Here is a 27,231-nt window from a genome sequence, read left to right on the forward strand (position 1 = left end):
AGGGGCAAACTTTTGTGGTGTTAAAACATTTCACTACTGTACACATGAAAGAAACAATTACATAATGTTGTATTTTTTGTAAGATGATTCAATGCAATTTAACTTTGTTGGGTCAGCATGAAAATGTCAAACATTGAAAAACATTTGTGTTTAACTCACAAAATACAACTGCTGTTTGTACAAAAAGTACTTGTACAGCAAGGTAAGTGGTAAGGTTGAAAGACCCTGTAAAGTGCATGGAGAGATTTGTTTTCAAATATATTATACATGTTTGAAGATAAATACTAAAAACATAAGTTCTGTTGTAGTCAATTTTGGAGAATAGCGTTAAACTTTTTGTTGTTGTTGGTTTGTTTTTCTTGGACATAGCTAAAATGGAGGTCTGTGACACACTAGCGGGATGAGTTGCCCTCTCGCCGACTGTGAAAGAACTTCAGCTATCCACTGATGTAGTTGGGTGACTGGTCAGCAGTCATGTTGTGACCATCAAGTAGGATTTCCTTTGAACTGCATGACTTGGGTCAAACGATTCGGGTAACGTTCCACAAGGTTCTGACAGTACTCTGCTGGAACCCTGACCCATTCCTCCTGACAGAACTGGTTTAACTGAGTCAGGTTTGTCGGTTGCCTTGCTCAAACACGCCTTATCAGATCTGTCCACAAATTTTCAATGGTATTCAGATCAGGGCCTTTTGAGATGGCCACTCCAAGAAATTGAGTTCACAGTATTATCCTCAAGCCACCTTTGAACCATTTTGGCAGTATGCTTTGGGTCACCGTCCATTTGGAAGACCCAATTGCGCCCATGTTTAAACTTCCTGGCTGATGTCTTCAGATATTGCCTTAATATCACCAGTTAATGTTCTTTCTTCGTGATGTCGTCTATTTTAGGAAGATGTCCAGTTCCTGCTGTAACAAAACAGCCCCACAACATGATGTTGCCACCTTCATGCTTCACAGTTGGTGGGGTGTTCTCAGGTTTACTAGCGTCCCCCTTTTTCCTCCAGATGTAACATCAGACATCATGATCAAACAGCTCCATTTTAGTTTTATCAGAACACAGGACATGTCTCCAGAAGTTAAGATCTTTGCCTTGTTTCCTTGGTTGTCCAGCTCTATCCAGCTCCTTAACAAGGTCTTTAGCTTTTGTTGTGAGATTGAGTCACACATTTCGGACCAAAACCCATTCATCTCTGGGACACAGAGCCCATCTCCTTCCTGAGCGGTGTGCTGGCTGGACATTCCCATGATGTTTATATTTGAGTATAATTGTTTTCACAGATGAACATGGCACCTCCAAGCATCTGGAAATTGCACCCAAGGATGAGCGTCTCAATTCTTTCTCTAATTTCCTGGCTAATTTATTTTGATTTTCCCATGATTTCAAACAAGGAAGCAGAGTGTTTGAGGTGTGGCCTTAAATACGCCCCGAGGTGTGCCATCAATTAACTCACATGTTGTCAGTTAACCTATCAGGAGCTACCAAAGCCATGACATCTTCATCTGGGCTTTCCCATGTTCTTTAAAAACAGTGCTTTTTGTGTATGTCGACTTTTGACCTTGGAGAAAATAATATAAAATGCTCTAAGACATTCTCCCTCACATTATTGTGGAATTCAACAAAACTAAATAATTTTTTGTGATCCTGACTGACCTGAAACAGGAGAGGATTAGTCTGACTTCAGACAGTGAGACAAAAAAATGAAATGTGTGTATTTGCACAGTGTACGTGAACTTCTTGCTTCAGCTGTAAGTTGATTTGTGTACTGTCTACTGTAGTATTTGGTTCTGTTGTGTTTTTCCCACCCATTTTTAATTTATCACAAAAAGCCAATTAAAACTCCCAAAACAAAGAAAATATTCAAAAGTGAGCTTTTTTCCCCCTGCATTATTGTTTCACTATATTAATTTCTTTCCAAATCTGAGTTTCCAATTTCCAAACAATTCAAATACTGATGCTGCACTCTATTTCCCGTCAACATCCCGTGTTTAGTACGCGGGATACCAGGTTCATAGGTTATTCCATTGCACAGATTGCCCATGGGAGTACAGGAATGCGTTTGAACCTCGTCTGAACAAAACCACTTCATTCCAATGCTGCAAAGACAGAAAAGCACATTTAATCAACCTCCCACAACACCTTTTCAATGGACGATAGTATCCCTGCACATATTAACATGTAAATACACTTCAGTGAAATGCATATAATCTACATGATAACTAGTCCTTTAAAGCGTTGTCACTGCTGAATGTGGCTGAGGAACACTTTCATGTCTGGGTTTTTAAAAATTAAATGCCAGGCCTCTCTTGGCAAAAGCGTTTTTCAATCTGATGAGGGATAAGGCGACGACTAGGATCTTTTTTCAAAGAGTTCAATCACACTCATTGCCACCACCTCCAAGTCGATGATGTAAACCTCGGCCCGCCAGTTAGTTGGCTGATGGCAGGTTGTTGTGCTGCAATGAGCCCAAAGCAACACAATTTACTATGGTTTCTCTCTCTCTCTCTCTCTCTCTCTCTCTCCCCTCGCCTCCCGTTCCCTGCGAGTGGGGTGTACCGACTTGGAATAAGCTGACTCGAAATTGCCCAGGTTGATGTTGACAAACAGGAGCACAGATGAGTCTCCTAATCCTCGCCCCCTTTTTATGGTCACTTTATTGCCGTATAAACAGGCCCGAATACCCCCCAAAATCTAAACCTCAGTCGTCTCTTATCTCACACAGGGTTTAATCTAATGCCCCCCCCTTTTTTTTTTTACATCGCCGGCTCCGCTAAATTCGACCATATTTTGGATTCAACCTGTTGCCATGACAGTCAGTTATTTCCCATCCCCTGAACCCCCACTGACGGCTCCTCTTCTCTATTGATACGACTAACCTCCCCTACTCCATTTTTTTTGTCCAAATAAAACAAAGCGCAGCGTGAATGCGCTCTGAGGTAGGTAAATGTATTCAGTGACATCAGCCAGGATGATTCCATTCTGCCGGATTCCTGTACCACTTGTTTCCAGTCTTGTCTGGGGGCTGGACACTCTGTCGGGCCCATTGTCCCCTGTGTATTCCATACAGAACCGCAATTAATGGAGGCCTTGTCTAAGGCTTCTGGAGCAGAAACTGCTGCTTGGGAGGGGGACAAAAGGCGGGTAGAGCCAGCTCTGGGAGCTGCAATGGGTGGGCCCCCCTTGTCTATTTAAAGGGAATTCAAAGGGAGAAGAAGCAAGAGGAGCGCTGGGTAAGATGTTTAAGTGAGCCCTGCCCCTCCCGACCAGTGATGTTTTCATGCCAGCAGTTGAAAGGGCTCCTTCGCTGTATTTATGGTCATTTGCCTGCCAACGTGCTTGTGAGCGGGCAGAAGTGATAGCGGGGCCTGCACTTTACTGTCCAGGTAGACAGAAATCAGACATGCAGTGCGTAGCGGCCAAGAGGTGCGCCTGACTGCTGTCATTGCGTTTGCTTGGCCACTTCAATTACATTCATACTGGTAAGACTCTGACTCGGTTTCCCTCCGAGGGGCCGTTATGACTGTGAAACCCAAAAAATCTTCTCATCGTATTCAACACATGAGCTAGTTTTGGAATTAGAAATCAAAAGATAATGAATTTTTTTGTATTTTGGCAACACAAAATGCTTGCAATAGCTCAACCTTATATGACTAATTGAAATTTTAGTACACATTTGAACAAAAATCATGAAAGTTGACACACATGATTTGCCTTCGCGGGCCAGGATCTGGCTCTCAGTCCTTGAGTTTGACCCCTGTGATCTAATGTCTGGGTTAACAAAATGAGATTTTTCCAGGGGAGGGGTCAGTGGGTTGATTTCCATCCATCCATTTTCTTTGCCGCTTATTCTCACGAGGGTCGCGGGGAGTGCTGGAGCCTAGCCCAGCTGTCAGCGGGCAGGAGGCGGGGTACACCCTGAATTGGTTGCCAGCCAATCACAGGGCAGATAGAGACAAACAGCAGCACTCACAATCATACCTAGGGGCAATTTAGCGTGTCCAATGTTAATGTTGCATGTTTTGGGATATGGGAGAAAACCGGAATGCTTGGAGAAAACCCACGCAGCCACGGGGAGAACATGCAAACTCCACACAGGTGGGTCCAGGATTGAACCAACGCTTTTACCAGCTGAACCACCGTGCCGCCAGGGGGGATTTATTATACTGAAACATGTCACACACCCATATAGGGAGAAATTCAGAGATGCGAACAAAGTGTGGTACACTGCTTGAGCTGCGAACAATGCCTTGCTCAGGTCCACCTTGACAGGAGCCAGCAGGAAGACAAGCATCTTTCCAACAACTAGTTACCATGTTTACATTTCCATAGTGGGACTCAAACCCATGTCCTCCAATTGCAAAGCCCAAATCCTTACAGACTGAGCTACTGCATTCCCTAACTAGCTTTTATTTGAAAGTTAGCTTGCAGTGTGGCGGTGTATAACCGTCATGCATAGTATGAACACCACCCCCTAAAGCCACCCCGCCAAAAAGATAAAATAAGCGTTTAATTCCTGTCGCAGCGCAGTTAAGACCTGATGTAATGTGACTTGATGAGAAGTGGAGAAGCTGTCTTGATTTCACTGAGCCAATGCAAACACTGGCCTGGCTTTTGAGGTCATTTCAGCTCTGAGGGCTTCACAAAGTGTTTCAAGTCTAGGACAGAAGGCTCAACTAAACAGCAGAATGACTTTATCAGTGAAAAGCCCATTGAGTCCAGGATTTGAATAGAACTGCCACTAGATAGGAAAGAATTTGATGGATCATCATGTGGAGTTTATTTTTGCAGCGGGAGTGGGCATGTATCGAGCAAAAGCAGGAAATAATTACAACTTGCCCTACTATTCGTCGAATATTCCTTATCCCAAAATAATTATACGCTTTTTAATAATCATACTGAAAGGTATTTAAAATAAGGAAAGTGGCGTTGACATGATTCAACATTTTGACACCAATATTATTTTATTTACAGCAAATGATATTGCATATCGGCCCTGGAAAAAAAGAATCATAGCAATCTCAACTTTATTTATTTATTAATTTTCATTTTTACATTACATTACATTTCCTAAATAAAATGTGTGACCTCAGCCTACTTTTACGGCAATACATTTGCCCTGTCTTTGTTAGTCGTGACTACAAAATAAAATCACACAAAATCGTTCATTGGTGCACTGAACTAAACCAAATACAACAAATAAAAATTGATGCCATAAGACAATCTAAATTCCAACCACTGACTTTTAAAATATACTTTTACATCCAATAAATAAGTCAAATATTATTATTTATTTTTTATACTAAATAATACAGGTGTGTCTAAACTACAGCCCAGGAGGGATTTGTTGCCCGGAATCCATTTTTCAGCGGTCCTAGACATACGTAAATGATGATGATTGACGCAATTTACAATTACAATTTTGCAATGCAAAATTATTTCATTTTATTTTATGTGGGTGAGCGGCATGTGGACAGTGGGTGACGAAAAATGGAGGGCCGCGGGGATTTACGACACCCGCATCCCATGGCTGTGGGCATGTGGTTGAAATGAAGTGTTAGATGAAGAGCTCTCATTGGTCCTCCAGAGTGAGCCGGCGCACGAGCCACTCGCGTGCGGCGCCTCCGCTTCTATAAATAGACCCGGAGGCTGTGTTGACGTTGTGTCAGCGACGGACAGACGTTTGTCATCGTCAAACCGCTCGGAGCTTTGCCAGGGGAAGGCGGGACCCGATTTTCACTTTTTTTTTTCCTTCCTTCCCTTTCCTCTCTTGAGTGGAAGGAAGGAGTACGCGTGAAGATGCCGGCTAGTGCTTTGGAACGAACAACTTCATCCGCGCCGAGTGGGGCTTCCGCTGTGGGAAATTCGCCAAGTCAGATAACCAGCAGAAAGGTACGATATGCCCTCCAATTGCGTTGCTTTTCCTTTCATAGACTAAAACAAATGCATTTAGTGATAATTTTTAAAAACGTGTTATGTGTCACTTTCAAGTCTTCCAAACCAATTATGGAAAAGCGGAGACGTGCGCGAATCAACGAAAGTTTGGGTCACCTGAAGACTCTCATCTTGGATGCGCTGAAGAAAGATGTAAGAAGATCCTATTATATCATAATTGTCGTGTTCAACGTACATTTAGGAAATGACGACCCCCCCCCCTCCCCCCAATAATGTGTTCAGAGCTCCAGACACTCCAAATTAGAGAAGGCGGATATCCTTGAGATGACTGTGAAGCACCTCAGGAACATGCAACGACTTCAGATGACAGGTAATGGATTTCATGCTAACCTATTAAATATGGTTACATACACATCCATCCATCCAAAAACAAATATTTTTCAATCCTGTGACTCATTTAGTAGAGCGGGTTACCACTGACTAAAGTGTCGCTAGTTTGATTCCCGACTCGGCCTTTCCGCTGTCGACGTGTCCTTGTGCAAGGCACCGAACACTAAATTACTTCCAGGTTTGCGTCCTAAATCTGAAACTGTTCTCAATCGTCTTATGAAATAAAATACCAACATTGCGCTAGTGCCAGCCGTCCACGTCAAAGTTTGCGCTCACGCCATCACTAAACCATTTTCATTCCTTATTACCTAAAAAAGTTGGACTTTCATTCTTGAGGCAACGTACTTCCACATGGCTCCTGCTTTGACAGTCAGTTCAAGTGTTCAACAGAGTTAATAGATTTGAACTTAAACTATGTTCATCACTTTAAATTGTTCACCAGTGCATAAAATAACAGGTGAAGTGGGGACAGAGCAATATTATTAACTTGAGGGGAAAAATGTGATATTGGATACACAGGTTGATATCACGTAACAGGAATATATACTTTTTGCGCCATTTAGCGACCATTGGTGCTGTCCTGAAATTCCAGGTTGTTTGTTTTTTTTTTTTGCCCCACAGCCGCCATGAGCACAGATCCGTCCGTCCTGGTTAAATACCGGGCCGGTTTCAGCGAGTGCGTCGGCGAGGTCACCCGTTACCTGTCCACGTGCGAGGAAGTCAACGCCGAGGCGAGGACCGGCCTGCTCAGCCACCTGGCGGCCCGCGTCTCCCAGATGAACGACGTCGGTTTCTACACACCTCACTCCGGCCCGCGCCGACAAAGCGGAATTCCCGCCGCTCGGGTTCCTTGCAAAAGCGTCTCACAGATGGAACACCCTGCGGACGCCGCCAAGCTCCGCGGCGGCTACCAGGTGGTGCCGACCCCCGATGGACATTTTGCCTTTCTTGTTCCCAGTGCAGCTCTCGCCCCTCTGAGCGCACAGAGCAGCCATTACGTGTCTCCCGGTGCACCCCCGCCCACCTCAGACTCTGTGTGGAGACCCTGGTAGGGTCGGAACACAAAACTGGACTATCACACAACTCGACTTGATTTTTATACTTTTTTGTAAAGGTACCTGAGAGTTTACATGTTTTTGGCTTTCTGAAGGAAAGTTTACAGACTCGGTGTGATACGATCTACTTTAGCGTTTCCCAACATTTTTCTCGAAAATTCTAACAGCACCAAACAAAAATGTCACCAAAATTATTTGCATGCTAAACGAATGTGCTTGTCCCAATCTGCACGCAAATGAACCTAAAATCGGAGCTTGCTGAATTGAACACAAAGCTGTTATTCTGTTGGTTGAAGGGCGACTGGTTGATTTACAGCTTAGTCCCACTTTCTGCCATCTCGTGGGAGAACATATTATGGTCTGTCTGTCATGCTTCATTGCCGGCTTAAATTATACAGATGAGCAAAGATACATTTGTCAGAAAAAGTTACAATTTTCAGACCAATTAAGTGCAACGTGCCCAGTGGTTGGGAATCACTGATCTTTATTGTATCCCAACAATTTGTAAGCCTCGTGAGGCAAACACATTTGTTGAAGCACTCCATTTTATAAGCTAAATAATAAAACATTTCTATGTTGTCTACGGTACCGTGCTTGTCTTACCACCCTTTGCTAGTTTGCTAAGGTCAAAAAGTGACATGAAGAAAATCTTAACCGCCTTTCTTATGTGCGCCTCAGCAAACATTCATTTTTCAAAATTATATTTGAATGTCAGTTGAAGGAACGGAATTATATTACAAACAACGTTTTAAATTGTGGAATCACCGTTAATTAAAGGACACAAAACGCAGTCGTAACTGTGCGAGTGCCTTCAAATTAACTGCGGTCACAGCCGACTTTGTGGTATTCATTTCGCCATTCATCTCTTATCGGGAAGTCGGGGACTCCCGTCAATTGACAATTTTAGGACTTGAGACTTTCTGGTTTAGAGCTTATGAAAGATTCAACTTGATTTTTACTTGCCCTTGTGCAGTTCAAAGGCAGTATTTATTATGTATTTTGATAATTATTTTGTGTACGTTAAGAAAAACTGGCAAGCCACGGTTTCTGATTTCCAAGGCCACCTCATGAAGCACGTATCACAGTGGGAGATCTGAACCTCATTTGGATTCCAGTATGATGTTTTTGATTAAGTTGGGAAAACGGAAATAGCAACATGCAAAATTTGAGACGATCCGTCACGAACCAACCAACAAAGACAGCCATTAACCGTTTTACTGAGCTGTGGTCAACCATGTATTACGCTTCATCTCAATTATGCTGGCTAAGCTAATTGGTTAATACTTGACACTTATGACATGCGCCTATTGTTAGCCTCGTAGGATATTTACGTTACAAAGTCATTTTTGACTTGCTGTCAAAAAAGCAAAAAAAAAAAAACCAAAACAACAAATGTGCTGTTTAAATTTTTTTTTCTGTATATAGGTTCTTAGTCATCCACATCATGGTATTTTGCAAAGGTTGAATCGAGGCAGCTGAACTCCTATTTGTAGAATGTGTGGCATTTTTTGTTTTTTTTTCTTGACTTTGGCACTTAAGCTATTAGTCTAACAACGTGTGACTTGTTTAGTCCTCTGTGCTACTCACACCGTCGAACTTCCAATTTCTGCTGATTCTCCAACCCAAGAAGTTGCAGCTCCACCAGCATGCTGCCTAGACTCTGACAACCCGTCAACCAGGACACCAGACACCTCCAAGTCTGTTGCACTCACGTTTCTCATTTTACATTCATGGGATTTTTGGGGGTCTGTCACAGCGATAGCCGAAGATGTAATTCCCAAGCAACAAATACACATTTTTTTTTACATTTCTACATTTGTGAATCATCACTGTCAGAAGAACTTACATCTGTTTTTTTCCCTGATAATAAAGCAGACTGAGTGACAAAACAAGCTCCCCCCAATATCCTTTGAGAAGCCCCCCAAAGTACAAAAACAAAGATGGGCCCCTCAGAGGCTGAATGGCTCCTCCTTCCGTGACCCTCTCCATCTTCATAATGGGCCTTCCCCTTGTTTATCCAGGAAGAGATTCAATAGCTAAAAAGAAGAGGGGGTGAGCATGCTGTCACTTTCACCAAGGATGGAGATTGTCAGCAGCTCCCCAAGGTCCTGCTTTTAAATATTTCGTAGAACCCTACACGGAGGCTATGCTCTTCAGATAAGAGAAGCTGTGAGGTCGTGACAGGTTGCCTCCATCATTGGGCAACCTGCAGTGGCGTGGCATGGGGTAGCATCAACAGATGATAGCTACTCCTGGGAATGCTTGCAGGGGTTGCAGCCCTCCTTCCATCTTTTGTCTTATTGTGCCTTACCCTCTCCCCCCAACCCCGATCTCTTGGCCGCAGCGTTTTCCTGATACGTCGCAAAGACAAAAGGACTAAACTTTTGTAGCTGGGCAGATCTGCCCCCTTTTGCCGTGCTCAGTGATTGATGGCTCACAAACAAAGTGACAACGGCGACGTACACCGGAAACTCCTCTGCCTTTGGCTCTGCCGATGAATTGGCGCGGTGTTGTCTGAAGGGCTGCTATGGCGCTCGATGGGGGTCGACGTCGTGAGTCGTGCCTTGAGGCTAATGAATGACTCGGGCTCTCGATATCAATGGTGAATGCCTTTTGTCCCGTTTTGATTTAGCAAGTTGTTTTGGGAAAAAAAACAACATTCCAGTGGAAGTGACGCTTCCACATGCATGAATCATGGATCAGCATGACACCAGAGCACATTTATCACTTTGGAGCCACACAGAGGGCATAATGGCACAGGCATTAAATGTGGGGAACACTGGTGATGCATCACAAGTCATCCCAGCTTCAAAGGGGATGTCGGTTGGCAGGAAACTCTTGCCTACTCTGACGCCATGCGATCCTTGGCCAGATGCCCTAAAGAGCTTAGAAAGATGTGTAAAGAAACTTCTTATGAAAATGGATACTCTACTTTCAGTGTTCCGAACAATTCTTCCAAATTTAAATGATTTTAAAAAATGGCCAAATGTGCACTAGAAAAACTTAATATATGTGCTTGAATGTGAGGGGCGCAGGAGGAGGAGTGAACCTCCAGGGAGAAGAGATAGCGAGGGTGGATGACTTCAAAGACTAGGGTCAACAATACAGAGCAATGGAGATTGGCGTAAAGAAGTGAAGAAACAGGTCCAAGCGGGGTGAAACAGTTGGCGGAAGGTGTCTGGTCGCCCATGTCACAGATGAGTATCCACTAGGATGAAGGCCAAAGTTTATAAAACAGTGGTGAGGCTGGCCATGATGTACGGATTACAGACCGTGGCACTGAAAAATACAACAGATAGCAGAACTGGAGGTCGCAGAAATGAAGATGCTGAGGTTCTCGCTTGGTATGAACAGGCTGGATAGGATTAGAAATGACCTCATTAGACAGACAGCCAAAGTTGGATGTTTTGGAGACAAGGTTAGAGGGAGCAGACTTCGATGGTTTGGACATGTTCAGAGGCGAGAGAGTGAGTATATTGGTAGAAGGATGCTGAGGATGGAGCTCCTAGGCAAAAGGGCGAGAGGAAGACCAAAGAGAAGGTTTATGGATGTGGTGAGGGAAGACATGAGGGCAGTTGGGATTAGAGAGGAAGATGCAGAAGATAGGCTAAGATGGCAAAAGATGACACGCTGTGGCGACCCCTAACGGGACAAGCCGAAAGGAAAAGAAGAAGAAGATTCAAAACTGAAAAATGAAGCATTGGTCTCCACTCTCAAATACTGTGTGTGTGTTGAATGTAATGAAACTACGACTTGCTCGAATTTCAAATGGCCCGAGTATGACCCAGAAAATTGAATTCTACTTCATCTGGGATCTTTTTTATGCCTACTCATAACTTCCTGCTTGAGCAGCAAATAGATCTGCTTCGAGCTTCCAGTGGCCCTTGACGCTGAAACAAAGGGATGTTGCAACAACGGGGCGCTCTAAAGCAGTCCGATTTTTTATTCTTCCTTCATCAAACTTAAGCCTTCTTTCCAAGACATGCGCAGGCTCACAGTCAACAAAAAGGGATTGTAAAGGGGCCACACCAGCAGATTATCAGAAGGAAAGAGGCATTTCTGGTTTATTGAGTGTAGTTAGCTAGCTGAATACCCGTCACAATTGTGCCAGAAAAGCGGTCAAATTCTTCCATAATTGGAGTGTTTAACAGTTTAATTCTCTACATTACATCAATTGCGCAGTACATACATATATTGCTCTCAAGTCTTTGTACGTTTTCAGCAATAATCTTCAAACATATAATGCATTTGGTAACAAATCTGTACAGTAATGTAATGTACATTAGCGGCCCTTTAAAATTTGCTTAGACTGTGCAAAGCAACAGTCACTGACATGATGGCGGGGTTGCGATTTCACCCTGTTCAGAGGCCACTTTGGTATCATTGAGCCAATTGAGTACATCTCTTGGCCTCTTGAAAAATCACTCCTAATTGGACCACTAAAACGCCACGAAGGACTTGCATGAATAATCAAATACATCTGGGAAGCAGGAAAACAACACAAGGACAGCCGTGTAAGCGCAGTTCTCGGGCATCGGCATTCCTGATTGATCCTTGATTATTGTGACGTGAAGTTAAGGAGCTTAGAGCCCCTTGTCATCCTCAAGACAAAGGATGGCGTACCAGAATTCCATTCTGATGTCATCTCTGCATCCACTTAACACCCGCATCAGGTCAGCTGTTGTTAATTTGGTCAGTAATACCAATGTGCCCCCACCCCCTGGATCCAAGGCTCTGGATGTATTGAAGTGTTCATGTTGACCCTCGTTTGTAAGCAAGACTCACACTGGGAGCGCACAAAATGGCCCGTTTTTGTTCTCGAGAAGATGGGGTCACAGTATCATGGAGGTGGTGTGTGTTGCCTTGGAGGCGATCTAATTGCCACCTGTCCACATCAAGTGGTGCTGGTTAACGTTCTACCACTGTTGGCGGAGTTGTTAATTGCCCTCAAGAATATGTCGATGCCAAATACTATATTTATTTTAGCCTTTTATACTGTGGTGGAAAGTAAATACAAAAAAAAAAGCACATTTTAAATGTAATTTATTATTAATGTTGCGGGATTAATATTATTTTGACTTTATACACCAATCTGATCGGTCTGATCTGCATTGCCCGATAATGAGCATTTTATGGTGATCGGCTTTATTATCAAAATTCGCCGTTCTGATCACTGCTTGATGACAGTGATGTCATTGATCGGCTCACATTTACGCCAATGGGCAATTTAAAGTCTCCAATTAAGCTGGTTTTGGGATGTTGGAGGAAACCAGAGTGCCTGGAGAAAACCCACGCAGACACGGGGAGAACATGCAAACTCCACACAAGGGGGGCCTGGATCTGAACCCCAGTCCTCAGAACTGTGAGGCAGATGTGCTAACCAGTTGTTCCACCTTGACGCACATTAGATTAGCATCGATTTGGGGGGAAAAGAGCAAATTGACCATATTTGGGCATACGAGGTTATTTCTACTTACTGTAAACACAGTGTGAGTGCCGTCATAGTGCATTAAATTGCTTCATGACCCCCCCCTTCCCCCACAGAATGCTGTTTCATTCATCATTATGGTTGATATTTTAAAGAATGCAATTTTATTATTAAAGACAAAGTACCTAATTGTAAAGTTCAGACTCAACTAACATTCAAGTAACAACTCTTGGTACTAGTACTATTATTGCCTCAAGCGCTGGGGCTCGTATGACCTCTCAGTGGCCCTGTGACCTTGCTGCACACTGGACGCTCTAAACTCTGTGGGAACCTCCTCCTTCCACTCCTCGGTGCTTTGTGTCCTTTTGGACATTGTTTGTCTCACCAGATCAAGTGTCCTCTCCTCTTCTGTACCCCGTCCCTTCTGAAGAGCGGTTGCATCGCGCGCTAACTGCCCAATGAGCGGGTTCCGACCTGGAGGTTAAGGCTTGCTTTTCATCCGGCATTGCAGGCCGCCTCTCGGGACCTGCTCCTGCAGGTCAGCCCGTGCCAATCGCTGGCACTGACGGATGCTGACAGCTCATTTGGTGTTGACGATGACTCTATTGATCTCCGAAATCATCCAGGGCTCTTCAGTAAATTCATACACTGGATTGGACAGGATTATTTTCAAATAAATGTACGTGTTTAAGATGCAATCCTCCTTACTGAGTTGAGGAAAACTTTCTTTGTATTTCAATAGTCCAAACCTGGGCCACATTGGAATTTTATATTAAACAGTTGGGCCAAGTCATTTGAACACGAGGTCAAAATTTTCTTACACAAAACCAAAACATAACAAATATTTCACATCTACACTACTTTTTAAATGTCATTTTCAATTCATTCAAATTTGGTTGTTAAAACATTTATATGATTTAATTGAAACATAATTTTTTTTCTATAATGTGTATGTCAAATATTTTAATTAAACATTTAATAAGTGAATATGAATTAAAACACAATTTAAAAATCATTAAATTATTATACTTTTTATACTTTTAATTTAAAATATATATAATATATAGATTTTTATTTTTGTATAAATATAAGATAAAGTACATATAAGTATTTAATATATTGTTATTATTAATAATAATAATAATTTTAATAATTAATTCTATTTACAAACTCAATTATCCAATTATTTAATGTACAAAGAAAAATACATTTAAATTAATATGTATTTAAAAAAATGTAATAAGTCAATATGAATTAAAAACATCCATCCATCAATTTTCTTTTCCGCTTATCCTCATGAGGGTCGCGGGGCGTGCTGGAGCCTATCCCAGCTGTCAACCAGCACGAGGCGAGGTACACCCTAAACTGGTTGCCAGCAAATCCCAGATGAATTAAAACCAGTATTTTAAAATGAATTGCATTATTATAATTTTAAATAAAATGTGTAACTTTTAAATATTTTTATTTTATTTAAATAATGTGTTATTATATTTACAAAATGTGAAATATCCAATTATCTAATGGTACAAAGGAATTGAAAAAACAAATGTGATGATGTTGATGATGCTTTGTGGGCCAGATTAAAGAACAAAATTATTTATAAATATTTGTGCCAAAGCCATAATGTTTTACTAATATTCACATATAAATGAAAAAATATAGATATACTGTATATGTATATAAAATGGAGAACGTGGTCAAGTGAGGATTACCTCCTCTTGAGGTCAAGCCTTCACACTTTGGAAGTAAGACGGCCAAGCGATTTTCTCCACTTGAATTGCGATGTCATTCTGCTGGACAGAGGACCCCATCAAGCCCCTGACCTTTGCCCCTTATTAAGCATGGGTTAGCATGTCGTATTGGAGCGGTAGCCATCTGTGTGCCTTGTTGCGTCCAGGCTCGTCTCCTCCCCGCTCCCATCTCGCATCTTTATATCCCTCTTTGCATTCGGGAGAACTGGGGTCATCCCGGGAGTCTCATGGGATCATAAGTGGCCCGTCGGATCATCTTTTTAAAGACTTAACTCGCAAACTTTTTTTTCCCCTTCGTTATAGTCGACAAACCACTTATTAACATTCTAGTCTACAGAATTTTCTGTTCTATCTGTTAAATAAAAAAAAAATGCATTTTAAATGTAGTCCTCCATAATAGATTCCAAATCAGATTTGCAGACTTACAGATTGTCAGTCCACACTGGACATGCTTTCTCTTCTGTTCAAAGTCGAAGACACTAAAGAGTTTGAGCAATTCGTTCCCTCACCAACTAAGAATCAATAGGAGAATCAATAAGGAAATAGATCACTAAGCAGCAGGGATCATTATCCTTGAGAATCGCTGAATTCTTCTCGATTCTCATCCTTATCCTTTGGTTTCACTTTAAAAGTACATTTTCTGTTGCCTTATTATGAAGTACTGTGGTCCAAAGGGCTTACGGCCACGCTACCCTGAGAACGCCCGATCTTGTCAGATCTCAGAAGCTACGCGGGTTTGGCCCTGGTTACTATTTTGATGTGAGACCGCCTGGGAATACCAGGTGCTGTAAGCTTCTCTCCCCAGCTAAATTTGCAGAGGGGTTGCTTCAAAGAAGGGCATCCAGTGTAAAACTGTGCCATACAAATATGCGTTCATCTGAGATGACACGCTGTGGCAACCCTTAACGGGATAACCCGACAGGAAAAGAAGAAGTGGTCCAAACGAGTATTTTCTCAAATTGGGATTTCCTGTAATGATGAAACGATTTAACGCAGGGATAACCGCAACCTTTTTGAAACGGAAAGGTATTTCTTGAGCTCCGATTAATCCTTCTACAATTAAAACATTTCATTTGATGTTACTCTTAATAATGACTGATGTTTTTCCATCTGAAGACAAGGATCACGTTAATGATCTTTCACAATAGTTGTTCATAAGGGAAGGAACAACAGTTTATTTCTACAAATCAGTCAAAATAAACTGTTGACATTTTCAGATGATCAAATGTACGTCATTCCTAGGAATTCACAATGACCCATCACTGGTGAGCTATTTCTAATAAAGGTTAATGAGCTAGTTGTGGTCTTTGGGGGCTACCAAGTGCCTGCAGGCATCATGCTGGTGACCCCCACAAACTGTAAATTTGTTTGACAAGGACAGGAAATGTTACATTTTCACAAAAACTTTATAATGCACTACCTTTCTTTTTCTATTAAATCTGTATTTTTTTGTTATTATGGGGCTCCACACAGGATAAAACCGTGAACCTTGGAAGATTTCCAACCATTGCGCCAAAAAAAAAAAAAAAAAATGTCACTTAATTGAGTTAATTGAGACAAAACAATTAAATGATCATCCACCAGAAGGTAGAAGGTATATATTTGAAAAAGGGTATTCACTTTTTGTGAGATTTTTGTTTGGTGGTGAGCAGAGAGATTTTTTTTTTTAATGTATAAAAACATCCCTTTGCTCAATAACGGTTGGGATACGCTGGTCTAGTGTACGTGTGACTGTACATGCTGATGGATGATTAACATGTCCCTTTTGGTGACGATAGCATCGCAACAAGAGGGGGACTGAACCTTTGAACCTTGCAAAAAAAAGGTTCATCCACCCTCGCATGCCGGTAATCATCTGCTGCGTTTGTTTGCAGAATTGACTGACAGAGCGAACACATCTGGCAACTCTTGACAAAGGCAATTTGACTCTGTCAAATCGTAAAGAAATCAAGAGAGGTTTATGGCATGGGCACCTCTGATATTGTCACATTGCTGCACTCCGAACCGTCATTTTTCCAAATGTGTTCTCGAGTACTTCCGTTACGCTCCAAAAACTGGACTTTTACAGTCAGTGGCGAACATTTGTCCACTTTGCACTTGATGAGCAGTGAGTCACCGGACTTTTGAAGGCTACAGCTGCTCAGGTCCATCCTCTCATCCCTGGGCAAATGACACAGAAGCTCGTCCCTGCCAATGGACGCCACTGATCGCCTCCGCAGGAACTCGGGATTCTCGCACAGCATCCTGTCCGGCATCTCGATGTCCTGGTCATTGTTCAGCACGAAATCATGCAAATACCACATGTGGCAGTCACATTTCCAAGGGTTTCCATATAGTCGCAGTATGTGCGGGAGCGCAAAGTGGTCCAGAAGGCCCGGAGGGAGATTTTGCAGCTGGTTCTCAGACAGGTAAAGCTGCTGAATGAACCCCTGGTCCTTAAACAATCCGGGATCCAAGCTGCTCAGCTTGTTTTTATGGAGATGGATGATTTTGATGCTCTTGAGATCATCAAAGATTCCGTCTGGTAATGACGTGAGCTGGTTTTCTGAGAGATCCAAGTTCTCTAGTGTGGTGACATTTCTAAATATGTCGTCAGGAAGGCTCGAAAGCTGATTGGATGACAAGAGAACGTCGGTCAGTGATTTCAGCAGGCTGAAAGCGGACACCCTCGTCAGTCTGTTTCCTCTCAGGTCCAACTCGGTTAAATTTGAAACCTGGCGTCCAAACACTTGACCGCTGAAAGTTAAGAGATGGTTTCTGCGGAGGTTCAGCACCTTGAGTTTGGTGAATGCGGAGAAGATTTCATCATCAAGTTCCGATATTCTATTCCCCTCCAAGTGAAGCTCCATCAGCTGACCCACATGATGGAAAGTGTCTGATGAAATATTGCTAATTTGGTTATTGCTCATTTTAAGTATCTCCAGTCCAGTCAAGCCAGATAAAGTCTCTCTTTCTACGTTCTGGATTCTGTTAAGAGATAAATCCAACACGCGTAAATTTTGAAGCTTCTGAAACAAAAATGGAGGCAAAACTGATATGGTGTTGGCTTTCATCTCCAGGGTCTCTAAATGTTTAAGAGAGTTAAAGATACCAGGAAGAAGCGTTTGAAACTTGTTATAGTTGAGCTGCAGCTTGGTAAGGTTTTCTTGCTTGGAAAAAGTCCCCAGAAACAAATTCTCCAGCCAGGGGTTCCCGCTGATATCCAGTTCTTCAAGCTCAGATAAGTTGTGAAAGGCCTGAGAATGAATATTCTGCAGTTGATTGTTGAAGAAGACGAGCTTGTGGAGCTGGAGACCCTCCTCAAAGCTGCTGGGGAACAGGTAGTGCAAGGCTGATGTCATTATGACGAGTTCCTTGGCTTCCCGGGATATATTTTTGGGCACTGATGTCATGTGTTCATCAGCACACAGGACTTGGATCGGGGTAAAACACTGGCATCTGTAGGGACAGTTGGAGTGGGACAACATGGCGCCTTTGGGCCACAGAAGCAACAGCAGGAACAAAGTCGGCTGCAATCCTCTTTCCATTTTTTCCTACGGAGGCATAGAAATTTTTCAGAAATTCAGAAAAATGTGGCGAAAATACTCAGAGTCGATACTTGCATAAGGTAGAGCGTAGCATCGTTTGAATGGCACTAAAAATGAATTCAGAGATTTGCTTCAAAATGCATTACATATGCTACATAATGATTGAAAACGTGCTAAGACTGAGAACTATGTGCTACTTTATCATGAAAATATATCATCACTTCTCAGCAGGCACAAGACGTAGATTCAATGTTGATTTAACGTTGTTTTAGGTCACGATGTCGAACAACCTAAATTCAACGTAAATTCCACAGTTGAATTTTTACGTTGTCAAATAACGTTCTTTCAACATTGATTCCACGTGGATGTCGCAACTAACGTGATGTGTCAGTTACTGTCTGAAAATATTCCCATGATGCAGTGCACATGATGCTGCCATTCCTAGTTTTCAAATCGTCAAGAATCGTTCATCGTGAGTTAAAAATTTTATTGTAATTAATTAAATCTAAACTATCAGTTGGTTCGTGACACCAAAGAGCTGTGACTCCTTGAACTCTGAGGCTGGCAGTAAATCATGGATCAATGAGTTTTCCTGAAATATCTGAATGATATAAAATGGGTAAAAATGGGTAAAAGAAAAAAAATTCAAAATCGAATGCAGTATTAGACTATTATGATGACAGCGATTGTTTCTGTAATGGGGAATTTTTCAAAGATGCCTCAACTAGCCAGCTGAAAGCTCAGCAATCTTCTTCTTTAACTTTCGGCTTGTCCCGTTAGGGGTCGCCACAGTGTGTCATCTTTTGCCATCTTAGCCTATCTCCTGCATCTTCCTCTCTAACCCCAACTGCCCTCATGTCTTCCCTCACCACATCCATAAACCTTCTCTTTGGTCTTCCTCTCGCTCTTTTGCCTGGCAGCTCCATCCTCAGCATCCTTCCACCAATATACTCACTCTCTCGCCTCTGAACATGTCCAAACCATCGAAGTCTGCTCTCTCGAACCTTGTCAGCAAAACATCCAACTTTGGCTGCCCCTCTAATGAGCTCATTTCTAATTCTATCCAACCTGCTCACTCCGAGCGAGAACCTCAACATCTTCATTTCTGCTACCTCGAGTTCTGCTTCGTGAAGCTCAGCAATCTGGTGCCAGTATTTCTGCCTATTACAGTACTATGATGTAATTTGTTGGCATAACGTGGTATAGACACATGACATCCGCTGGGAAGTCGGTGGGAGAAATTGACAAAGTTTGTCGCGCAATTTCAGTACGAGTCGGCTGTCACCGCGCTATCTGCGACAATTAACAGAATCAAAATGTTCAGCATGATGTTTCTCCTTCATGGGACGCTGTTCTTCGCAAAGTGTCCCGAGAGTCGAAAAATTCTCCACCAGAGTTTGTGCGCATGCTGTATCTGACAGCGAACGTACACAAAACAGCGATTCATTACAGTGATTCTCAAAGTGTGGCAAAACTGCAAAAAGTCATATGCAAGCTGCCTCTGATGGTACGTGCAGAATCACTAAATTAAATGTTCAAACTATGCATAACACAGTGGCTTTGAAAAAAAAATCCAGTTCAAACTTCAAACTTAAGCTATTATGGACAATGTTTAATCTTTTTTTTTAATCTAGTCTTTTTTGGCAAAAGTAAGGAGTAGAACGTACAGCTCTACGTAGGGAGTAACAGTAAAAAGTCATCAGAAAAGCACATCGCTGAGAAATCTACTTAAGTACAGTGACAAAGTATTTGTACTTGGTTACTGCCCACCACTGGGTTTGTAGCACGTAGAAATGATGGCGCCATTCAACTCACCTTTACCGCAGTTATCTTAGAGTAGAGAAATGAAACTCCCTCTGGCTTTCACAGGCGGATGAACGAAATACAAACAAAAAGCGCAACAAGCCGCAGTTGGGCAACAGCAAACCTTTGCTCGCTTATTGGACTGTCCGTTACATTTGCTCCCAGCAAGGTATCACAGAGCATTCTTTTTTTTTCAACCCCAATATACAAATGTCAAAACAAAAACTACTTCAATTGGTTGAGTTGTTATTGTTAGTAGAATTAACAAGTACTACTACTGTATGTGACATCTGTTATGATGGAGATGGTGAATGTATTCATTTTAAAAATATTACAAGGAAGTGTCTTGACAGTGTTGGGAAACTAGTTCAAAGTTCAGTTCACAATTCCAAGAAGCAATTAGTTTAGTTGGTAGTTCATAATTCAACATTTTTAACAAAGTTCTTTTTTCAAAATGAATTAGTTTATAGGTCACCATAATATGTTTCTGACAGGCTATTACACTGAAAATACAGATATTTGATCTCCTCATTTTTTTCCCCATCCATTCTGTCCACGTGTCATTTCTTGCAGCTCCTGGTAACTACAAAGACAATCGTTTTTATCTCATTTATTCTTATACAAACCCAAATAAATTCAACATCATGGTAGTGTGAATTTTAACTAAAGTGTTCTGATATGAATAATAATTTTCCTTCTCATCAATTTTTATAACGATGTACTGCATCACAACACATCTAAGGAACAGATTCCCTCATATTTACGCAGCGTCCCTGGACGCACTTCATCCGATTCCCTCACATTTACGCAGTGTCCCTGAACGCACCTCAGGCACCCAGGCTGGTGCTCGTGCCTGCCGAATGTAAACATGATGGCGACATATTTATGAAGGCTCGAACGGCTTTTTGTCCTGGACGTCCCGAGCAAGACCTGCCACTCTTAATAAAAATGAACTTCCGTTCGAAAACGGTTTTTACAAGTCAGAATAACGTTCAACAGGCGCAGATGAGTTCAGTTCACCGGAAATATGCACCAGTTCTGGAGCTTTTCGTTCATTTCAGTCGTTTAAGTACAAAACTGCCTCTTGAAATACAGTACTTCAAACGAAACTCAAAATGGTCATAAACTCACCAGCGGAGGGGCCGGGGCCACATCGTTGTGTGGAGAAATGGGAAGAATAGCCAAAATGATATCCAAGAGCACAGTTACGTCAGTCAAGAGTTTAATGACTCGAATCGCTAAGCATTCAGTGAAAAAAAAAAAAATAATAATAAACTCAAAAACAGAGTAATTGATCCGTCTGATGCAGGCCATGCTTTTTACTTTTTAGTGAAATTACAGGACCGTCTTTTGCGTCTGTCTGAGGGGTTGAAAATAACTAATGATTGTGATTCAACTACGACTGCATCTTTGAAAAGGGAAACATCAAAGTTTATTGTTTGCTACTAAATGCACAAAATAGCAGAGGATGGTTTCGATCCATCGACCTCTGGGTTATGGGCCCAGCACGCTTCCGCTGCGCCACTCTGCTCTGATGGACGCCAGTGTATCTTGTTTTTAATATTTTTAAGTAAACCGCGATGGCCACTAGGTGGTGTAAAAGGCGGCGGACGTGGACTGTAATTGGAGGTATGAGTCAAGGGATCCTCCCTTTTCTCCAGGTTACTCCCAAAAGATGCGCAGCCCGTAAAAGAAATGTGACAAGCGCCAAAACATCTGGCTCATTGATTTCGTTGGTATTGTCTTTGGATTTTTTTTTTTTTGTTTTGTTTTTTTGTAAGAGCCGGAGTTTCAAAACTTGTTTTTGTATTTCCCCTCACCTCCCCGGTCCCCCCAGGACACGCACCTTGATTGTTCCTCTTTTTGTTGTTGAAACATGGCCAACGCTGGACTCCAACTTCTTGGCTTCACGCTGGCCTTCCTGGGCTTCATCGGCTGCATCGCCTCCACGGTCATGGTGGAGTGGAAGGCTTCGTCCTACGCGGGCGACAACATCATCACAGCTCAGGCCCTTTACGAGGGCCTGTGGAAGTCGTGCGCGTCGCAGAGCACTGGCCAAGTGCAGTGTAAAGTGTACGATTCGCTGCTCCAACTACCAGGTAACACTGCCGTGAGTTTTTCTAATCCGTTTTTCCCACCACAACTTCGAAATCATCACCAAAAGAATACCAATGTACCAAAAAACAAGTGCGACACGTGTGTGAGAACAATATTAGAGATGGTCTCATGCTGAAAGTATGAACGCAAATCGGTTTTATTTAATTTTTGCTTGGGGGTAATGCGTGTTCTACGTTCTCAGGCCCGATGCTCATTCAAACCTGTCTTGAGGCATAAAAAAAAAGTCACATGCATGCAAGGACATGCAAGTCAAATACCAAGAGATGCTTCATCAAAGAGCCTGTGAGGTGGGTGGTGAAGGAATAATAGGGACTTGGAGGTGGGTGGGAGAAACCCTATGACATCTTTTTCCAGACCCACCCCAGATAGCTGAAACTCTGCATTTAAGAGAACGTATCAACAACAACAACAACAACAAAAGATTTTTAAAATACTTTACCACTGCGGCACGCTTGAAACACTGAGTGAAACGCTTTGTAAAGTGTTCTTTAGTTCCTATTTTCATTCTCTCACTGTCAAGAAATGGGAGGCCGTCGCATGAGATCACTTTGAGGAAATAAAAATGAAGACAAAAAGCATGGGACGCATGTTTGCTATCAATCTGATTTTTCTAACTCTGTTGAAGTTCATCATCGAAACACAATTAAAACAAAAGAAATTAAGAGACCTGTTAACAGAAATATCATTTCATTGTGATGCTAATGTAATACTTTAATGCTAAATGCAAATGTAAAAAGCCATAAACGGTTTTACAGAAATTTGCATACTTAAACAACTGTTACCTCCACTCATATGGCGCAGCAACATGTATAAAAATACGAAAAAAGATCATTCTACATTGTATTAACATTTTAAGCACCTAAACATTCAACTGAATCATATAATTTCATCTGAAGAAAGTCCACTAGGTTAATAATAACATATAATAGATAGGCTAATAGCAATTAGTGTTGGTATTCAAACAACAGCTACTTTGACACACTGAGGATAACATAAATGGGAACTTTTTTGTAAACTGCTTTACAGTGTAGAAAAAAAATACTCAGTGTCTCATGTATGTAAAAATTCACATGTGGGTAGTTAATATTAACCATTAAAAAAAAAACATTATTCTCAACACAACCATGAGAGTATTTCGGCGAACATAAAGCAAACATTGTAAGTTCGAATGAATCATGGCGCCGGTCCTCCAGGATATAAAACATCACTCCTGAAGTATCCATGGCATCGCAGAATCATGCTAATTTGTTCTCCCCAGCCATCGTCGTGGGAACGCGAGGACTGATGTTGTCGGCCATCTTGCTCTGCTTGATTGCACTCTTGTTGGCAGCGGTGGGCATGAAATGCACCACATGTTTGGCAGACCAGCCGGAGCAGAAAAACAAAGTGGCTCTAACCGGCGGAATCATCTTGATAATCGCTGGTGATTATGCCTGTGCTGTGTTTACTGACACTTTTTTATTAATTACATTGTATTTTAGTTGTTAGTTTTTTTCAGGATAACAAATCAGCATTTAGAAAGGTAAACACAAATGGGATTTTCCTTGTAAGCTGTAGCATAGGAGCATTGCAAAGTTTTGAGAAAGTATATTTATTGTTACCTCAATGTGTATAAATACATTATATGTACATGATACCCAAAACATGAAAATACTATAAATCAATGGCACTTCAAGTCTTTGAACTACGTACAACCTAAAAAAATTCTTAGCACCACTCAAATGGCTAATACTAAAAAAAAAACGTAGGCTCAAGTTTGTCAAAAAAATTAAGCAGACGTCATATTTGTAAAAAGTAAAACACAACAGTGGAACCTTAATTGGTTCTGTGACCTCGTTCATAGCCCGAAATGTTCTTCCCAACAAAATGAATGGAAATGCAATTCATCTGCTACAGCCCCAAAATTAATTTATACTTACTTTTTTTTTTAAATCAGTCTTATTAAACATGTTTTCGGGTCATTTTGTTTTATCATCAATCAGCACAACAAACCAAGCTTGGGAAACTTTTTTTCTGTTCAGAAAAAAATTCCCAAAATGGGACATCACATCATCCTTTAAAACATGAACAGCTCTTGTGGCCAATTTGCTGCACATTTCTTTTAATCGTCTTTTTATTGCCTCGCCAACGCTATCACCAGCGAGCTCTTTCACATTTTGGTCTGGTCTGGTAATAAAATTTAAAAAAAAAAAAGTTGAATTGCACGAGGCACATTCAATGTGGAGCTCTTTCTTTTCGTCAATGAAAAGTACTTCTTAACTGTCTTTTGTAATTTACTTTTCATCTTAGGTCCCATTCTAACAATTTAGGCCTTTGATTACTTCTTTAGAAAAAGTTCCACATGACTTCATTCATAATGTGGCGGCTGATTGTCACATCCGATTGAATATGTGTATTGGTGAAACCTCCGCCAAGCGATCGGTTTTGTAGGGTGCTACTTTGACATGATTACACCATTAACACACTTAATTTCTCATGTATGATGCGCACTTTTTCCCACAAAATTGTCAAAAGTCAGTATTGCACATTATAGATAGGCAAGGGGGAATATGAAAAAGAAATTTCACGTTTCCACGTAGAGGTTATGAAAAAGCTTTATACTTCCATTCCAGTATGCCACCACCACCTAGAGGTTATGAAAAAAGGTGGAGCCTACACTTCAAGGGAAAAATGACTTCATATATGTACAGTGTGCTCATAAGTTGACACACCCTGGCAGAATTTCTGAAATATTGTTTTATTTTTTTAAATAGGACTATCTGAAGAAGAAACATCACTAATTCCTTTATGGTTAAGTTATGTTTAATGATGATACTTTTCTGAAATTTGAATTTCATTAAAATAGAATTATATATGTTTAACCTTGCTCTTCATGTTTTCGTTAAAGAATTAGGGTTAGGGACATCTTACGTATTCTGTCTGGGTAATCAAGCATATGAGCACAACTGTGTTTTCTCATTTACTCAATAAAAGTTGGGATGTGAATTTCAAAACAAGAGCTTGTAAATAAAAAGAAAGTATTGTGTGTTCCAATAACGTTTTTAAATTCAGAATAATTGTTTGAAAAAAACACAGATAATAGTTATTGTTTTGATTATATGGGTTGAAACAAAATCCTGATTTGTAAGAATCCACTACACATAGAAGACTTTTCCAGAATTTTGACATAAACTCTGGGGTTGCACATCATACACGAGAAATTACAGTACATATTGTGCATCCATGCATACTAAAATGATGTTTCAATTAAAATGGAATAAATGTTTGGAAACAGAGTTCAAAAATTGAAAAAACAGTCGCATACAACTGAACATAAAAAAATTTACTTATGTGAGTTTGTGCCACTGAAAAATACGCATAGTTATTGTGTTTTTTTTTTTCACGTACCACTACAGACAGTCTGAATAGTATCAAGCTGTCTTGTTTTGGAACATACTGACAGTGGTGAGCTTTAACGAAATACAAATACTTCATTACTGTACTTAATTAGATTACTCAGATAGCTGTAGTGTACTTGTCCCCGCGGCATTTAAAAATAAATATCTGCACTTTTTACGATTTCCTTCATCAAAGTAGAATCATTGTCTTCATTTAACCCCCGCAGTCCACACCACAATCTAAATAAAAAGTTTTTTAAAAAATAATGATGATGCATTAGATTTGAAACACAACATCTCCATCATCTTTATTTGAAAATGAAAATTCATTTTACTCTGTACTTCTTTATTTTCACTCAAGAGAAGGAATTGAGTCACCACTTTTAACCGTCTTTTAACTGTTTTACAGCCGTATGTGCACTTTTACTTTAGTAGAGGTTGTGAGTACAACTTCTACGTGGAGATGCATGTATGCTAGAAAAATTGAGCACGTTATTTTGATTTTGTTTGCCTCTTGCTCTTGCAGGCCTCCTTTCTCTGGTGGGAGCATCCTGGTACGCTCACAGGATAGCACAAGACTTCTACAACCCGTTCACCCCAACCAATTCAAAGTGAGCTCACTGGAATTTAAACTGCACGCAGTTTATCGGCAGCATTTAATCGGAGTGAATGTGACCAAATGTGCAGGTACGAATTCGGGAGCGCCCTCTTCGTGGGATGGGGGGCTGCGATCCTCATCGCGATCGGAGGAGGCTTCATGTGCTGCAACTGCCCCAGTAAGGGTTCAGGGAAAGCGCCGCGCTACCCGCGGTCCAACCCGGCGAGCAACTCGGGAAAAGACTACGTGTAGACCAACCGTATGTAAAGGGGATCCCCGACATTAGAATCCCATTTATAGTCCTCGATATCATAACACTGAATGCAACTCGCTGAATGTGTTCACATCAATAAAGACAGACTTTACACTATTTTATCTTGAGTATTTAATTTTTTTTAATTTACTATCAACGAGTGATGACAAATTGTATATTTTTGCTCTGATTCCACAGTTTTCCCTATTATTTACCTTCTTTGAGACGTCCCACGCCCCACACTATTATTCTTTATTTATTTTGAGATCACGCGAATGGATTTCTAACACAAGGAGTGCTGTGGAAGATAAAGCATATTAAAGAAAAAAGTGCACTGCATCTACAATTGACGTTTGTTATCGAAGTGTGCTATTACAGAAATTGTGTCCATTTTTAGAAGCCAATCAAATTGAACACACAAGAGATGATCACTGTTATGTTATTTAAATTGCAAATACACAAAGGTATCGCCGTTCTCACAATAAAAAGTGCCAAGAGACTTCTGGCCATCCTGCTGCACACTGTTCCGCACGCCAAAAGGATGCCTGGTGGTGGCACTGTGACAGGATGACCCGTGAGTGAGGGAAAAGATTTTCAATGGACTCAAATGCACTACTTGCAAGATTGTGGTGCCTCCGGGGGAGGCAAAAGTCAGATTGTGAGAGGGGAGGGGCACCTGGCTGGCATACCTGAGTCCACTCATTCCTGTCCAAGCACGCCCGTGTGTACTTCGCATCAAGATCCCAAAACCTTGTCCCATCTCTTACAACCACGCATTCCAAACAAAGCAAAACAAAACAAAACTGCTTCTCCATTACCCGTCATGTCACACAACACAGAAGCAAAAAGCTTTTAACAAATGAGTGAGGTAAAGTCCAAAGTGTTGCATTTGCACAAGTTTCCATGAGTGGGTCCATTGCAAAGAGCGCCCCCATCTGTTTAGACCTCGATGGAGTGAATACAGTTAGCAGCATGTAGTTTTCACATCCCCTCAGAAAACGTATGCTCGGAAGGGAAATCGGGAATCCCTAGGCACAC

At 41.4% G+C, this 27,231-nt stretch overlaps 3 protein-coding genes and 1 non-coding gene across 4 annotated transcripts; 2 read left to right on the forward strand and 2 right to left on the reverse strand.

Moving 5' to 3' along the window:
* Positions 1-5,649: 5,649 nt before the first annotated feature.
* On the forward strand, positions 5,650-7,921 carry LOC133511421 (transcription factor HES-1-like). Its single transcript, XM_061840331.1, has 4 exons — positions 5,650-5,890; positions 5,990-6,085; positions 6,176-6,263; positions 6,905-7,921. Exons 1-4 carry the CDS (start codon positions 5,798-5,800, stop codon positions 7,333-7,335), a joined length of 708 nt encoding a protein of 235 aa, XP_061696315.1. The 5' UTR covers positions 5,650-5,797; the 3' UTR covers positions 7,336-7,921.
* Positions 7,922-15,826: 7,905 nt separating this feature from the next.
* On the reverse strand, positions 15,827-21,242 carry zgc:153913 (carboxypeptidase N subunit 2). Its single transcript, XM_061839152.1, has 2 exons — positions 20,979-21,242; positions 15,827-18,050 (listed from the first exon to the last, which is right to left on the reverse strand). Exons 1-2 carry the CDS (start codon positions 21,159-21,161, stop codon positions 16,476-16,478), a joined length of 1,758 nt encoding a protein of 585 aa, XP_061695136.1. The 5' UTR covers positions 21,162-21,242; the 3' UTR covers positions 15,827-16,475.
* Positions 21,243-21,306: 64 nt separating this feature from the next.
* Positions 21,307-21,378, reverse strand: trnam-cau (transfer RNA methionine (anticodon CAU)). The gene has a single exon. It is a non-coding gene; the product is annotated as a tRNA-Met (tRNA).
* A 127-nt stretch (positions 21,379-21,505) lies between these two features.
* On the forward strand, positions 21,506-26,293 carry cldn1 (claudin 1). The gene is made up of 4 exons (XM_061839153.1): positions 21,506-21,946; positions 23,224-23,388; positions 25,869-25,953; positions 26,030-26,293. Exons 1-4 carry the CDS (start codon positions 21,724-21,726, stop codon positions 26,190-26,192), a joined length of 636 nt encoding a protein of 211 aa, XP_061695137.1. The 5' UTR covers positions 21,506-21,723; the 3' UTR covers positions 26,193-26,293.
* Positions 26,294-27,231: the final 938 nt, after the last annotated feature.

This window comes from Syngnathoides biaculeatus, chromosome 13 (assembly GCF_019802595.1).
Source record: "Syngnathoides biaculeatus isolate LvHL_M chromosome 13, ASM1980259v1, whole genome shotgun sequence".
Lineage (NCBI taxonomy): Eukaryota > Metazoa > Chordata > Actinopteri > Syngnathiformes > Syngnathidae > Syngnathoides > Syngnathoides biaculeatus.